At 38.7% G+C, this 16319-nt stretch overlaps 1 protein-coding gene across 1 annotated transcript; it reads left to right on the top strand.

Annotated features, from left to right (window-relative positions):
- The first annotated feature begins 13147 nt into the window (after positions 1 to 13147).
- FHA2 (SMAD/FHA domain-containing protein) lies at positions 13148 to 15295 on the top strand. Its single transcript, XM_086787880.1, has 3 exons — positions 13148 to 14010; positions 14198 to 14352; positions 14589 to 15295. The coding sequence occupies exons 1-3, from the start codon at positions 13269 to 13271 to the stop codon at positions 14793 to 14795; spliced, it is 1104 nt and encodes a 367-aa protein (XP_086644006.1). The 5' UTR covers positions 13148 to 13268; the 3' UTR covers positions 14796 to 15295.
- The last annotated feature ends 1024 nt before the right edge of the window (positions 15296 to 16319 follow it).

The following is a 16319-nucleotide window of genomic DNA, read 5'->3' as shown; positions in this document are numbered from 1 at the left end:
GAGAGGGACTACTCGGATGAAGCTATCTCTATCACTCAGTAGGTTAAGGCTCTTGTTGGGATTACCTTCGTGAACCTTTCCTGTTGTTCCGGGTCTTAGCGAACAATGCTTATACATGCGATCAATACCACACCCAACACACATGGGAGCTAGGGTGGGAGCACCTGGTAGAGGTATTCGCCATCCCTTTCCTATTGGGACACTCGGCCACTAGGTGAGGTCCCGCACAATCATAGCACTGTATGGGTGGTCGTTTAACCATCCGATTCATGTCTTTGGCCCGTGGCATGGGGGCTGCTAAGTACATCGGGTACATTTCGTCTCCCTCCATAACGTAGTGTGACTTAAGGTTTAAGAGGGTGGGCTTGTAGGCTCTTGGGTTTCATAAATAGGAACTTTCGGACTTTCCCCCTCATTCCCATCTTTGAAGATTTCAGTCAGGATTAGCTGACAAATTGGTGCAACTCTTGGTAGTGGGGGTTGAGGTGGAAGAACCAAGGGTGGTAAGGGCATTTCAGGTACCCTGAGGATTCCTATGTGGGCCACTTCTTGGCTAGGTTGAGATGCGTTATGAAGCGCAGGTGGAAGAACCAAGGGTGGTAAGGGCATTTCAGGTACCCTAAGGATTCCTATGTGGGCCACTTCTTGGCTAGGTTGAGGTGCGTTATGAAGCGCAGGTGATGGCAAGGCTAGCAATTGTCTAGGGTTGACAGGTAGCGCACCTGAGGTACAGCTTGAGCTAAGATAACTTTTTGATGATAGCAGTTGGAGACCTCATGATTGCCCTATTTCATGCAATATGTACAGTAGAGGCTAGGGCGGGGTCTCAGATGTGGACACTTCATTCTGGTATGGTTAGCTCGATAGACCGGGCACCATACAAGATCTCTCTTTGGATAAAGATGGGGTTGGCCTCCTTGATCCCGACCCTGGCCAATTTTCTATTGTTGGGTCATTTGCTACATTAATGTAGTGGCCAATGGCTCTACATTTTGTGTAGATGTGGACTCCTTGATTTTCCCATTAGGCTTTGTGCTGGTAGTCTTGAAGGAAGTTTTTGGTGTGCCTTCATGGAGTTCTTGAGAACGTGTTCCCTTGAAATTGTCCTCAAAATCCATAGCACTCCTGCAGCATTGCACAAAAGAGGCATGGCCCAAGGCATATAATGAGTTGTGTAAAGGCATGTCATCAAGACCCTCTAGAAATATCCCCACTATTAATCTCTCATCAGAGAACTTATCTTTGGCACTATATAGCGAATGGAGATATCTAACTCCATTGATGTAGTCTCTGATTTCTCCTTCCTTCTGTCTTACGGTTATGCAACTGCTCAACTAGGCTCCATCTGGTACCTTGGCGAGAATACCCAACCTTGAAAGCCTCTTTCAAAACTTCAAAGGTGGCTTTATCCTGAGCCTTCAAGGACATGAACCATTGGCCTGCTTTGCCATCAAGGGTGAGGCGCCAAAGGCGCTCACCTTGACTTGATCTTCTACATGGCCGAAAGCATCGCAAATTTGATTAAACATCTCTAAATGTGGGATTGGATCCCCAATCCCATCAAGTTTCATGATAAGTTTCGAGATGTTAGTGGGTTTATTTCGCTCTAATCTTGGTGCAGGTGTAGGTTGTATTGGTGCTGGAGGTGTGATACTTGTAGCCACCCCCTCTCTATTTCCATGGCCAATCTCAACATTTCTGGTGTCAGTACTGCCATGGCTGGAACATGAGTAGTTTGAGAAAGGGTTGGTGGGAGGAGCCGAGCCGGGAGAATAATATACCATAGGAGGACCCTGTTTGATAGGTGGGTTTAAATGTGCCCCTTGTGGTCCCATGTGGTACCTAGGGTAGACTCCTTGTGGCGGGTGCTGCTGATATACAGGTGGACCAGGCTGATGTGAAGGGCCTCGGTAGACCCTTTTCCTTTGGTGCGATGTTCCTAGTCCTTGAGATGATGGACCTAGCCCTGGATTTTGCACTGGTCCTTAGGCCCTATACTGATCATCCATACTTGAAACATGCACGGCTCTTAAGACAAGTGGTTCTGTCTGGGTTTGTTGACTTTCACTTTGCCCTACTTTTGCTCTAGGATCTAGAGATGAACTGGGCTCGCTTTCTTGGGGTTGGTCCATGCCTCTCACCCTGGGTTGCGGTTCTTCCAATTGTATATTTCCCAGGATAAAATTACGAAGCCTCAAAGCAAGGCTTCTCTGTGAGTGTGTGGGAGAGGTAGGAGCTTGCTCTTGGACACACGGTCTATCCATGCATTGAAGTTCTAGCTCTCCTATTTCGAGGTCTGGAGTCCCTTGTCCTGTGCTTGGGTGGTCTTTGCTTTCACTGGTACTATCAAAGACAAACACTATTTGACTCCACTCGATATTGACCGATGGGTCCGACCTTATAAACGAAGGAACTTCCTGAGAGTTTGCTTCATCAAAAAGAGGGTTATTTTCCACCAATCTACCCGATCGTGGGTGCATGGAAATATGGAACTGCTATGCAGAACCCCTCTATGAAAAGTTTTTTTTTGTGAAATGGAACGGTCGTACGCTTTGAAGTGAATGGGCGTACGCTTTTAGATGGGGAAGGAACGGGTGTGCGCTTTGCGAGTGAAAGGGAACGGGCCTTCACTTTCTAGGGACAATTGGCACGGACGTTCGCTCTTGAAATGGAAGAAGGAACAGGCGTGTGCTTCAAAATCTCAGAAAGGAACGAGCGTTCCAAGTTGGGTCTAGAATGGAATGGGCATGGCGAATATGCCACGGACGTTTGCTTCTTGAAGGCAGAAAGGAACAGATGTTCGCTTGTGAATGAGGATGGAACGGACGTTTGTTTTCATAGAAAGAAAGGAATAGGCGTTCGCTTTCAAGATTATGAGACAGAGGGTATGGCACGGTCATGACACTTTGGAATGGTCGTGGCACTTGTAATAGAGCTCTGGAATGGGCGCTTGCTTCTTAATGAGAAGGGAACGAGCGTGGCACATTCAGAATGACCATGGCATTTGTCAAATATGCCAGGCCGTGGCCTATTAAGTGAACGGCCGTTCGCTTCTTAGAACAGCCCAACCGAGTGGGATTTTGCCTGGTTTTTTTCTCAATCACCTTTGTTGATTCAGGTGTTTTTTCCACTGTTTTTTTGTGTTTTTGTTTCAATATAGAGCTAGAGCTAGTCTCTAGCTATGTATTGGTGCCTACAATGCATGATTAAAATTAACAAATTGAGATTAATTTGTAGATTAAGCTAGAATGTAAACTTAAAGTAAAAAGCACAGAAAATTAAGGTTTTTCATGAATGTTAAGGGAAATGTGATAGCACTTACTTGCTTCTCCTACTCTTGGTAAAGACTCAAACGCTCCAATGCTCGATTAACCTCCAATGCTCCAGGTAATCACCATCAAAACACAAAATAAAACAAGATTAAACAACCAACTGGTGGATTTGCACTCCAACCGGGCTAATCAAAGGCACTAGCAAATGAATAGAGTGGAGGACCCTAAGACAAATGCATTCCCTGGCTGCGGCGCCAAAGATGTTAAAGATAACATGCTACCTTGCATGCAAGAGTCAAATCCAAAGAGTTGCACTTGGCCAACCCTGAGAGGGTTAACTCCTCAAAGTGAAGCCACTAGGGGCTCACTCCACCTCTTCTTGTGTTACCCAAGAAGAGATCCAATAGCTAGGTAGAGAGCAAGAAGGAGGGAGATATGGAAAGATCAACCTCTACCTCATGCAACTAGCATGCAAAAGGGACATGGTAGATAGCAAAGAGAGGGTAGAGAAGAGGAGAAAAGAGAGTATTACCATCCCTACTTGCATACACTAACAATCCAACATGCATAGATTTTAAATATAATGAAAATCACTCTTTTATAATAAAAAATAATAATCAATATGCATCTTTGTATGCATAGAATTTAATTTTAATGGAAATAACACTTTTATAATAAAAATATTTCTACTATGCATTTTTCTATGCCTAGATGAAAATAACACTTTTAGAATACACAAACGATGGGGATTACTCTTTTTGAATAATAAAAGATAAAACCTATTTCATAAAATTCAAGACAATTTTGCCATAACCTCCTTTGTATGGCTGACCATTTTTAAATTTTTCTTAACCTTAAATTACTTAAAAATTATCCCCAAATGGTTTAAAGCATTCTAAACTAATCAAATTCTACTTTTAAAAGAGAAACAATATGAAAAGTTTAATTCTAACAATTTGATTACTTAACTAGGATAAAGAAAGGTTGAATTTAAGAATGAAGAGAGGGGGAAAGCCTTTCCAACAAACAAATGGGATTGTCCCTTTTCATATTCCATAAAATGACTTATATACAAGAGCTCATAGTTACAATGTCTGGCCGCCCATTTACAATTGGGGGCCCAAAACTAGTCTTCCTAGTTTCTCTAGCTCTATTTACAACTATTCCTCATGACCGGCATTACATAAGCCATAAGCTCAGTCATCCCATGTCTCTTATATATACAATGAGTGCATTGCACGGTTACAAAAAGATAAATTAAAAAGGGTATAGCCACGTAAAAGGTATTGTTAATCGGAGTGGTTAACATGGGTTTAGGGAATGTGTGTGCATGTCTAGAAGTGTGTGGGATAAGAGAGAGAGAGAGAGAGAGAGCGGGGGCGTGTGTGTGTGTGTGTGTAGTACTAGTTATCAACCCATAGTAGTTATATAATGCACTCTTGTGTTAATAGCATAGAAGGTTAAGTAGACTTATGCCACATGACTCATACTTGTCTAATGTGCATAGGTTACAGTCTTAACCATGAGGTTGAAAACATACCCATACTTGCAAAACATTTCACACAAAGGAAACCTTTGGAAATTATACTATGAGATAAACTTACAATACTTTAGCAAAATATTTGAAAATAAAGTTCAGTTTTCATCTTTTACTATGATGAACACTTAGTTGGTTGGTTTAGTTGGGGATGCCTAGCTAAATTGTTTACCATGCTATCTAACACAGGTGTTGTGGGTGATAAAGTTGTAAATATTTGTGACACTAGGGGTTTATTATTGTATTGTGGTTGGTCATGAGACCAAGGCTTCGTATTGGGATCTATTGATGTGACTTTAATAGATTGTTAAAACCAATACATTGGGATGTCTTAGTGAGCATAGATGATGATGGTAGTGCTAGGTTATCGCTTGGGTGAGAATTGGTGAAATGGCACATGAAGACTCATTGAGGTTTTTTGCAGAGTATTTATATCTATTATAGTTGTGGTTTCACACCCTATTTTGGATTTGGTCAATCGTTGAGTTTGTATTGGGAGATGTTTATCACATTTATATGCCATGTTTGTAGTGCCTTATGTTTACTTTCAATTGTTGTTAAAGCAAGTGTGCTTAACACTCATGTTAGTTTTGGGTCCATGGGTTCAACTTAGGAATAAAATGATTCAGGAAACGTGGAGCCACCAATTGGGGAGGAGAGATTGCACCCAATCTTCTGCCATCTTCATGCTTTTTTGCTCTAGACTTAAGTTTTATCTATGGTTTATGAGCTTGATATTTTTTTTATGATCGTTACCAAGTTCCAAGATGTTTCATTGGTATCAAAGCTCAGTATGCTCATTGGGAACAAGGATCTCTATAGATTCCAAGGATAATTAATATGTGTGTGTGTTACTAGTGTATCAACTCACATTGTTAGTATAAGGCATGCTTTAGACTGTAGCATAGAAGGTTAAGTAGAGTTATGTCACATCAGACATACTTGTCTACTAATGCATAAGTTACGATCTTAGCCATGAGGCCAAGTGAAATAAAAAATATTAATACTTGCAAAACATCTCACATAAATAAAATCTTTGCAAATTGTATTATGGGATAAACTTGCAATACTAAAGCAAACTATTTTAAAAACACTTCAATTTTTATGCAAAACTAGTAAAGGAGAAGCTAGAGCTTAGTTAAAGAGATCATTATAGACCATATGTGAGTATATAGTGCAGAGTAATGAAACTAGAAAACATGAATAGGAAGTAGATTGGTTATGTCAGTGACTTGACTCATCGTCCAAATGTGAAGGGGGAAAAAAGATATTATGTGTGCCACCATCTAAACACAAACGTAAGTTAGAACATTGTTTGTAAAATGGGAAGGCATTTATCTACACCTCATCCCACTTATTATCTAGGTCTTACATTTACATGTGACATGATAATAGTATACCCATTGGTGTTACCAAATTTTAACACCCTTCTTTAAGAGTTTATGTGAGCATATCATCATTTATGGTGGTATGAGAATATTAATCTTATTAGTACTGCAATATACCTATGAGAAACCTATACCATTCAGAAAAGTAGGTGAGAAAGACTAAATCTAATATCATGCAAGAGCCAATATATGCAAAAGCCAAGGCAGGTTAATATTTCATTAATTCAAAAAGGATTAGTATATATCATTTTCCATGCTACCTTACCAAGCTACTTACCATTAGGGCTACCCAAAGTTTCTCACCACTTTGTCATGCCTCCTCGATAGCAAATGAATTTCAAACCATACAACTTAATCTTGGTTGGTAACGTTATAGTGTGTCTTGTACAATGCTGATGGGGACAACTAGCTAGCCAATTCTTGTGCCTACCTAATACTGCCTACCCACTACCTATCCAAGTTTTTCTTGAGATAGACTGAATTATTTTGGTAGTTGTACGACCCATTTTGGGTGCCATAGATGCTTAAAGACTTCTTGGGGTAAGGTATGTGATTGTTGTGAATATCGTGATATATATGTTACCAGTTATTATCGACCCACATTGTTAGTATAAGGCATGTTTTAGTTATCGACCCACATTGTTAGATTGTAGCATAGAAGGTTAAGTAGAGTTATGTCACCTCACTCATACTTTTCTGTTAACACACTCCTAGGGTTAACAAGAGCTACTACCATTATCTTACATCAAGGAGTTAAGGTAGATACACCAAAGGGTCATACATTTAAGATATGAAGGAATGGTGTCTAAATCTACAACTTGGACGGGCGCTCGTAATAGTGTGACAGAATACTTAAGGTGATTCTTACTTTAAGAGCGCGTGGAGCGTGTGGTAGGAAGTTAGAATGAAGTACCAAGTGATGTACTTCATGGATATATTATGAGAGTAGTCATTGGAATAGCATTAGGCCTCTTATGAGCCTAAAGTGCTTGGTCGGCCATAGTTTAATAACTGAGTGTGAACACTTATGGCCATGTATATAAGTGAATTTCTCTCATAATACAAGAGACTCTCCCATTGTGTAATTAATTCTTTCTCTTGCTAATCTCTCTCCCTAATGCATGCTAGTGAGTGTGTGTGAGTGAAGTGAGGTGAGAGGAGGGACGAGTACCCGTAGTGCAATGCATCGGTGTGACAATGCTTGCGCAGGAGGTGCAGCGGAATTGCTTCTCAAGGAGATGTAAAGCTTGGAGACCTCAAGGGTTACGAGCTCGGCCATTGGATAGATCCTCATGATAGTTCGGTTAACCAGGTAATCTCCTGTTGGATGTGTTTCAAGGGGGGTTAGGGTGAGCCATAACATTTTTGGCGCCGCTGCTTCTTCCATTGTTTTTCCTCTAATCTATGTATAATCCATTGCCTATTATCTTTATTAATGGTTTCCCATGAAAAAGATGTGGATTTGATGGAGATTTGTGTGTGATTTTGTGAGAAATAGCTCTCTTTTTTGTGAGAAATAGCTCTCTTTTTTGTTTTGTAAAAAATATATTTTTTGCTTAATTTTTAGTTTAATTTGTTATTTTTTATTGTTAATGTGGTTTTTTATATTCCTAGGACTTGCACATAGAGTTTATTAGGTTTAGTTTGCATCAAAATATGCAATAGAATGCAATTTTTAGTGAATGTAAGCTCTCTTTAGTATTAAACATAACATTTTTGGGGCCGCTCCGGGGAGCCATCCCTTGGCTTTTTCCATCGTTTTTCCTCTAATCGATTTGATGGAGATTTGTGTGTGATTTTGTAAGATATAGCTTTTTTTTGTTTTGTAAAGAATGCTTTTTTGCTTGATTTTTAGCTTAATTTATTGTTTTTGTTGTTGTTAATGTGGTTTTTCATGTTCTTAGTACTTGCACATAGAGTGTATTAGGTTTACTTCACATCCATTGCATCAAAAAATGCAATAGAATGCAAATTTTAGTGAATGTTAGCTCTTGTTAAACATAACATTTTTGGCGTCACTGCTGTGGGGAGTCATCCCTTAGATTTTTCTATAATTTTTCCTCTAATCTACGCATTACCAATTATCTTGATTAATGGTTTCCCATGAAAAAGATGTGGATTTGATGGAGATTTGTGTGTCATTTTTTGAGACATAGCTCTCTTTTGTTTTGTAAAGAATGATTTTATGCTTAATTTTTAGCATAATTTGTTGTTTTTGTTGTTGTTAATGTCATTTTCCATGTTCTTAGGACTTGCAGATAGAGTTTCTTAGGTTTAGTTTGCATCCATTCCATCAAACAATGTAATAGAATGTAATTTTTAGTTAATGTTAGTTCTCTTTATTAGTGTTAAACATAACATTTCTGGCACCGTTGTCGAGGAGCCATCCCTTGGCTTTTTCCATCGTTTTCCCTCCAATCTACGCACTCCCATTTTCCATTAACTTGATTAATGGTTTCCCATGAAAAAGATGTGGATTTGATGAAGATTTGTGTGTGATTTTGTGAGAAATAGCTCTCTTTTTTATTTTGTAAAGAATGTTTTTTAACTTAATTTTTAGCTTAATTCGTTGTTTTTGTTGTTTATTAATGTGGGTTTTCATGTTCTTAAGACTTACACATAGAGTGTATTAGGTTTAGTTTGCATCCATTGCATCAAACAATGCAATAGAATACAAATTTTTAGTGAATGTTAGCTCTGTTTAGTGTTAAACATAACATTTCTGGCGCCATTGTTGCTAGGGAGCCATCCCTTGGCTTTTTCCATCATTTTTCCTCTAATCTACGCATTACCCAGTAATGGTTTTCCATGAAAAAGATGTGGATTTGATCGAGATTTATGTGTGATTTTGTGAGAAATAACTCTCTTTTTTGTTTTGTAAAGAAGCCATCCCTTGGCTTTTTCCATTGTTTTTCCTCGAATCTATGCATTACCCATTATCTTGATTAATGGTTTCCCATGAAAAAGATGTGGATTTCATGGAGATTTATGTGTGATTTTGTGAGAAATAGCTCTCTTTTTTGTTTTGTATAATGAATGTTAACAATGCAATAGAATGCAATTTTTAGTGAATGTTAGCTCTTTTAGTTTTAAACATAAATATTTTTGGCGCCTTGTCAGAGAGTCATCCTTTGGCTTTTTCCATTGTTTCTGCTCCAATCTATGTATTACCCTTTGCCCATTATCTTGATTAATGGTTTCCCATGAAAAAGATGTGGATTTGATGTAGATTTGTGAGTATTTTTGTGAGAAATAGCTCTCTTTTTTGTTTTGTAAACAATGTTGTTTTGCTTAAAATTTCACTTTTGTTGTTTTTGTTGTTGTTAATGTGGTTTTTCATGTTCTTAGTACTTACACATAGAGTGTATTAGGTTTAGTTTCCACCATCCATTTGCATCAAACGATACAATAGAATGTAATTTTTAGTGAATGTTAGGTCTTTTTAGTGTTAAACTTAACATTTATGACGCCGTTGTCGGGGAGCTATCTCTTGGCTTTTTCCATCGTTTGTCTTCTACGCATTACCCATGGCCTATTATCTTAATTAAAGGTTTCTGATGAAAGAACATGTGGATTTGATAGAGATTTGTGTGTGATTTTGTGAGAAATATCTCTCTTGTAAAGAATGCTTTTTAGCTTAATTTTTCACTTAATTTATTGTTTCTGTTGTTGTTAACGTGGGTTTTCATGTTCTTAGGACTTGCACATAGAGTGTATTAGGTTTAGTTTGCATCCATTGCATCAAACAATGCAATAGAATATAATTTTTAGTGAATGTGTTAAACATAAACATTTCTGGTACTGCTGCCGAGGAGCTATCCCTTGGCTTTTTCCATCGTTTTTTCTCTAATCTACATATTACCCATTGCCCATTATCTTTATTAATGGTTTCCCATGAAAAAAGATGTAGATTTGATGCAGATTTGTGTGTGATTTTGTGAGAAATAAGTCTCTTTTTTGTTTTGTAAAGAATGCTTTTTTGCTTAATTTGTTGTTTCTATTGTTGTTAATGTGGTTTTTCATGTTCTTAGGACTTGTATATAGAGTGTATTAAGTTTACTTTTTATCCATTGCATTAAACAATGCAAGTTTTAGTGAATGTTAGCTCTATTTAGTGTTAAACATAACATTTTTAGCGCCGCTGTCGGGGAGCCATCCCTTGGCTTCTTCCATCGTTTTTCCTCCAATCTACGTATTATCCGTTGCCCATTATCTTGCTTAATGGTTTCCCATAAAAAAGATGTGGATTTGATGGAGGCTCTCTTTTTTATTTTGTAAAGAATGCTTTTCTTCTTAATTTTTAGCTTAATTTGTTATTTTTGTTGTTGTTAATGTGGTTTTTCATGTTCTTAGGACTTGCACATAGAGTGTATTAGGTTTAGTTTGCATCCATTGCATCAAACAATGCAATAAAATGTTGTTAATGTGGTTTTTCATGTTAGGACTTGCACATAGAGTGTATTAGGTTTAGTTTGCATCCATTGCATCAAACAATGCAATAAAATGTAATTTTGAGTTAATGTTAGGTCTATTTAGCGTTAAACATAAGCATTTTTGGCGCCACCGGCGGGGGAGCCATCCCTTGGCTTTTTCCATCGTTTCTCCTCCAATCTACGCATCACCCACTTCCCATTATCTTGATTAATGGTTTCTTATGAAAAAGATGTGGATTTGTGTATGATTTTGTGAGAAATAGCTCTCTTTTTTGTTTTGTAAAGAATGCTTTTTTGCTTAATTTGTTTTTTTCTTGTTGTTAATATAGTTTTTCATGTTCTTAGGACTTGCACATTGGATCAAGCAATGCAATAGAATGCAATTTTTAGTGAATGTTAGCTCTCTTTTAGTGTTAAACATAAACATTTCTGGTCCCGTTGTCGGGGAGCCATTCCTAAGCTTTTTTTTTCCAATTTACGCATTACCCCTTGCCCATTATCTTGATTAATGATTTCCCATGACAAAGATGTGGATTTGATGGAGATTTGTGGGTGATTTTGTGAGAAATAGCTCTCTTTTTTGTTTTATAAAGGATGCACTTTTGCTTAATTTTTTGCTTAATTTTTTATTTTTGTTGTTGTTAATGTAGTTTCTTATGTTCTTAGGACTTGCACATAGAGTTTATTAGGTTTATTTTGCATCCATTGCATCAAACAATTCAACAGAATGCAATTTCTAGTGAATGTTAGCTCTATTTAGTGTTAAACATAACATTTATGGCACCGCTGCTAGGAAGGCATCCCTTGGCTTTTTCCATCGTTTTTCCTCCAATCTATGCTTTATCCATTGCCCATTATCTTGATTAATGGTTTCCCATAAAAAAAGATGTGGATTTGATGGAGATTCGTGTGTGATTTTGTGAGAAATATCCCTCTTTTTTGTTTTGTAAAAGAATGTTTTTTTTGGGCTTAATTTTTACCTTAATTTGTTGTTATTGTTATTGTTGTTAGTGTGGTTTTTCATGTTCTTACGACACATAGAGTGTATTAGGTTTGGTTTGCATCCATTGTATCAAACAATGCAATAGAATGCAATTTTTAGTGAATGTTAGCTCTCTTTAGTGTTAAACATAACATTTCTGGCACCGCTGCCGGAGAGGTATATCCCTTGGTTTTTTCCTCTAATCTACGCATTACCCATTTTTCATTATCTTGATTAATGGTTTCCCATTAACAAAAAGTGGATTTGATCGAGATTTGTGTGTGATTTTGTAAGAAATAACTCTCTTCTTTGTTTTGTAAAGAATGCTTTTTTGTTTAATTTGTTGTTTTTGTTATTGTTAATGTGGTTTTTCATGTTCTTAGGACTTGCACATAGAGTGTATTAGGTTTAGTTTACATCCATTGCATTAAACAATGCAATAGAATGTAATTTTTAGTGAATGTTAGCTCTATTTAGTGTTAAACATAAACATTTCTGGCGTAGCTGCTGCCAGGGAGCCATCCCTTCAAAAGTTCTAATCTAAAAAATAAAATAAGTTGCAAAATACCTCTTTTCAAAAGGTTGCCTTGTAAGTTGCCAAGTTTCCAAGTTGCCACCAGTGTTTTTATTATAAACAATTACTTCACTTATGCAAACAATAACTACACTTAGGCGTTTTTATTATAAACAATAACTACACTTAGGTAAACAATAAATGCTAATTAAAACATATCTATACCAAATCTAAAAATTTCAAAAACAAAATTGCAAGAACAAACTTGCACCCTTGGATCACTTCATGATTGACTTTTTGGTTATTGTAAACAATAACTATAGTAAATGCTAATCAAAACATCTCTACACCAAATCCAAAAAAAGTCAAAAACAAAATTTGTAAATCTAGTTGCAAATTGTCATTACGTCCTGTCACCATATTTAAAGGAGAACATTATGCAAAATAACTTCTCGACTTTCACATAGGGCTGAGGGCTTAATGCTCACATAAGCCTCGTGAGTTCTACCTATTTAAAATTTTTAAAATTTAAAAGGCTTCCCTTCTTCTTTCCCATAATATGTCTTCGTGAGTTCTACCTATTTAAAATTTTTAAAATTTAAAAGGCTTCCCTTCTTCTTTCCCATAATATGTCTTCGTCATAAAATCCCTCATAGGCCTTATAAGCCTAGGTCTACCTAGCCTAGGAGGCCCCTTTTTTTCTTTTTAGAAATTTAGAAAGCCTTCAACAAACCAAACCTTCTCCTTTTTCCTTAAGAAGCCAAACCTTCTCGAAAACAAGTAGATATGTTTTAACGGTATTCAGTCTATATATGTATTAATAATTAATTGGGGTGCGGTAGCACCCGATTAATTATTCAGCACCTTAGCCTACACTAAGGTGCCTTCGCTCTAGTGTTGTCTCGCCTTCCACGCATGAAGATCTCCTTTTTCTGTTACTCAAAAATTTGACCCCAAAAAAAAAAAACGCGCCAACCCCCCCAAATAGACTAATAAGCTTGAATTGAACAATAATTTAAAGCTTTTGACTCCTCAAGAGGTAATCCAGATGATGACCATGTGTCAGGCGTGAGTTGCAGAGATTGCCTGAGGATCAAAGGCAAGTGATTAGGGTTTGTTGTGCTCATCTGAGAGAGAGAGCGATGGCAGGAGATTTGGAAGCAGGGTTTGCGAAGCTGCAGGGCGAGGATTTTGAGTACTACATGCAGACCTACTCAATTGTTCTGGGCAGAAACAGCAAGAAGTCATCTGTGGATGTGGATCTGGCGGGGCTGGGCGGTGGCATGAACATCTCCAGACAGCACGCCCGCATCTACTACGATTTCGACAGAAAACGCTTCGCTTTGGAAGTCCTTGGCAAAAACGGATGCCATGTTGCAGGTGCCCTCCATCACCCAGGTAACCCCCCTGTCAAGCTTGATTCGCAGTGCCTTCTTCAAATTGGGGATAAGAAATTCTACTTCCTTCTGCCCATCAGAAGTATCTTGAAACATCCCTCCTCTACCTTGCTCCCCTATCCTTCCCCTATGCCTCCCCATATCTCCCTTGTCATGCCCACCATTGCCCCCTCCCCCATCCCTCTCCCCATGACAGCTCCTGTCGCCTTGCCCATCCACCTCCCCCCTGCTGCCCCTTCCACTTCTTCACGGAAATGGCAGTCGTCGAAATCTGCCACCACCACCGCTGCAGCAGCCATGGGTGCCGTGCCACTCTTGGTCATAAAAAGTGAGGATATGATCCAACAGCCCGCCACGAAGAAGGCTAGAGGTCACAAAAAATATGAAGCCATGGAGATCAAACCCTTATCATGGCTTCCTCATGACTCGACAACAGCGTTCATGATGCCCAATACTCATGCAAGGCAGGGCATGATCTTCCACACAGGTGAGGGCAATTTTCCATCAACTTGCAAGATGGAGTGCTGTTTTACATTTCTGGGTATATATTTGTTGTAGTTAAGGCTTTTGGAATAGAATTAAGTGTCCATTTTCAATATTTTATGAAACAGAGGTGCCCGATGTGGGTATCTAGTAGTACATTTGCTAATTTGTTCAAGTACTGCTGCTTCAAGAACCCAAAGTGGAAGCAAGGAGACGAACAGACACTAGAGCAGAGGCTTCGCCCATGCAAGCTGAAGAGAAGGAGGTTGTATCAGCTGTGGCAACTGTACTATCTGACCTGTGCGAGCCAGGGGAATGGATGCCTATGCCCAATCTTCATTCAGAGGTAGGTCTCGGATATTTTTTCTCACTGCACGTGCCATGACTTGTGTGCTAGGTTTGCTTGCTTTTAGTCTTTACATTTTTTTTCTTAATGTAGGTTCACAATTTAACAGTCAGAGTTTTGAGGTTGTACTCGTGAGATTTGAGGCATAGTTGATTTATTTGGAAGTGCATTATGCAGGTTTGACAATGATACGAACTTTACTGATTTGTACACTCACTTTGTAACATGGTTTGCAGCTTGTAGAGCAATATAGTAGCATATGGCCACCAGCCAGGGTTCGGAAGTTTTTAACTGCAGACGATGTTGACGGTGATAACAAAGGCAGGCCTTGGGCTGGTCTCCTTGCCTTGCTTAGGAAGTATCGAGAACATTTTGTGATCAACACAAGGACCAAGGGACGGACAACATCAGAGTTTGTATCTTTGGTGTCCCTTCTCTCTTAAAGCCTTGTTGTCTGTTGGCTTCAGAGCTCAAAAAACATGCAAGCTGAATGTGCTCTTATAAACACACATCTCAATTGGGTTTGCACTATCTTTTTTTTTGTGAGTGGGGGAAGGGGTCACAATCCCTAGGAGGAGCTTATTGAGAGAATTTGTGCACACTGAGCACCACCACATTTCTGCAGTTTAAGCAAGTGTTTTGACATGACATCTCACCGAGCAAATTTTGTATTGATTGGGAAGGGCATGCATATCATGTAATCTTTGACATGCTTTTAGGGAGAGGGAATTCAACTCATGTTAAGTAAAATGTTGTGTGTTTCCCCTCACATTGACTGTAGCCATGAAATCTCAGTCCTGTCTCTAGTGGTGGGTGAGGTCTCCTGTTAAATGCTACACACTTAGGAGACCTTGTAACACAACAGTGAGGGCCTGCTTACTTTTAGTATCACCTTCATCATTTTGAAGCTGCTTTCAAGCAATGAAATTAATCTTTTTGGTAAGAGGACAGTCTATAGTTTTCTGTGCTAAGCTGGTACTTAGTCAGAATTTTGCATACATCAAGCAAACTACTGTTATCGCTAGCATCAATGACGCAGTATAATTATTTGGGTTTTGAAATCAAGAAAGTGAGATATAATATCATGGATACAATGTTGGGTGAAAACTGCAAACCAAAGGCAAGTTGCCATTTGTGTCAACACCGCTAACCATAGTACAGATAAATGCTTTTGAGTAAGGTGCAAGAAGTGTAGCATTATTGATATTTGTGTGCAAGTGTTTACATGTGAATCATTAAATATTTTTCTTAATTATGACCACAATACAAAAAAAAGCCTATGTATTTATATGTCGTAAAATACGTGCCCACTACGACTATTTGGGTTCTCTTTGATTAGTTGGATCCTGTTATTTTAAGAACCTCAGGAAAGGCAAAGGGACTTGTTATATATAACGGGATGGATAGACGGCTCTCCCTTGTTGGTCCTACTTGCTTTCCACATGTTGGAGGCTCTAGCATAGTGGTTTACTTGATGGAGTCCTTGGCTTTGGCTACGCACATTTAAGACTTCACCACCCAATCGCGTCTGCACGGAGCCAATCATACCTCTCACATCCACCATACCACACTTGTCTCTCACTACACACACGTCCGCTTTATTGATGTGGTCCTCTTGCACGCATCACTCTATCGTAAAACCCCCTTGCAGACCCATGCCTCGAAACAGTTGGTATGATAATGAATGGTGGGCCACCCATCTTTGCCTCTTGCAAGAGTAAGTGATTGGGAAAATCACGAAGCGTGAATGACAATGTGTTTTTTGATGCCTTACTTGATGATGCAAGAAGCGAGCCTTTCTAGTCAGACACGAGAATGAATGGTATGGGCACTTTTTGAGCATGAATATAGGATGGAGGCTTGGCTTGCACTTGGAACATTGACCACTCACACCCATCATCGATCCTCATTTGGCACACAAATGCCCAAAAGCTCTACCATGTATCCAAACAACCACCCTTTGCCCC

Source organism: Cibotium barometz, chromosome 51 (assembly GCF_041138505.1).
Source record: "Cibotium barometz isolate CiBa-2024 chromosome 51, ASM4113850v1, whole genome shotgun sequence".
Classification (NCBI taxonomy): domain Eukaryota; kingdom Viridiplantae; phylum Streptophyta; class Polypodiopsida; order Cyatheales; family Cibotiaceae; genus Cibotium; species Cibotium barometz.
The sequence above is the reverse complement of the archived record's forward strand: the minus strand, read 5'-3'. Positions and strand labels throughout refer to the sequence as shown.

Excerpts from the sequence above, each read along its gene's own strand:
- FHA2 (XM_086787880.1), top strand. The coding sequence starts at position 13,269 with ATGGCAGGAGATTTGGAAGCAGGGTTTGCGAAGCTGCAGGGCGAGGAT. Across the intron at positions 14,011-14,197 it reads GGGCATGATCTTCCACACAG|AACCCAAAGTGGAAGCAAGG; the intron begins GTGAGGGCAATT and ends TGCTGCTTCAAG. Across the intron at positions 14,353-14,588 it reads TGCCCAATCTTCATTCAGAG|CTTGTAGAGCAATATAGTAG; the intron begins GTAGGTCTCGGA and ends CATGGTTTGCAG.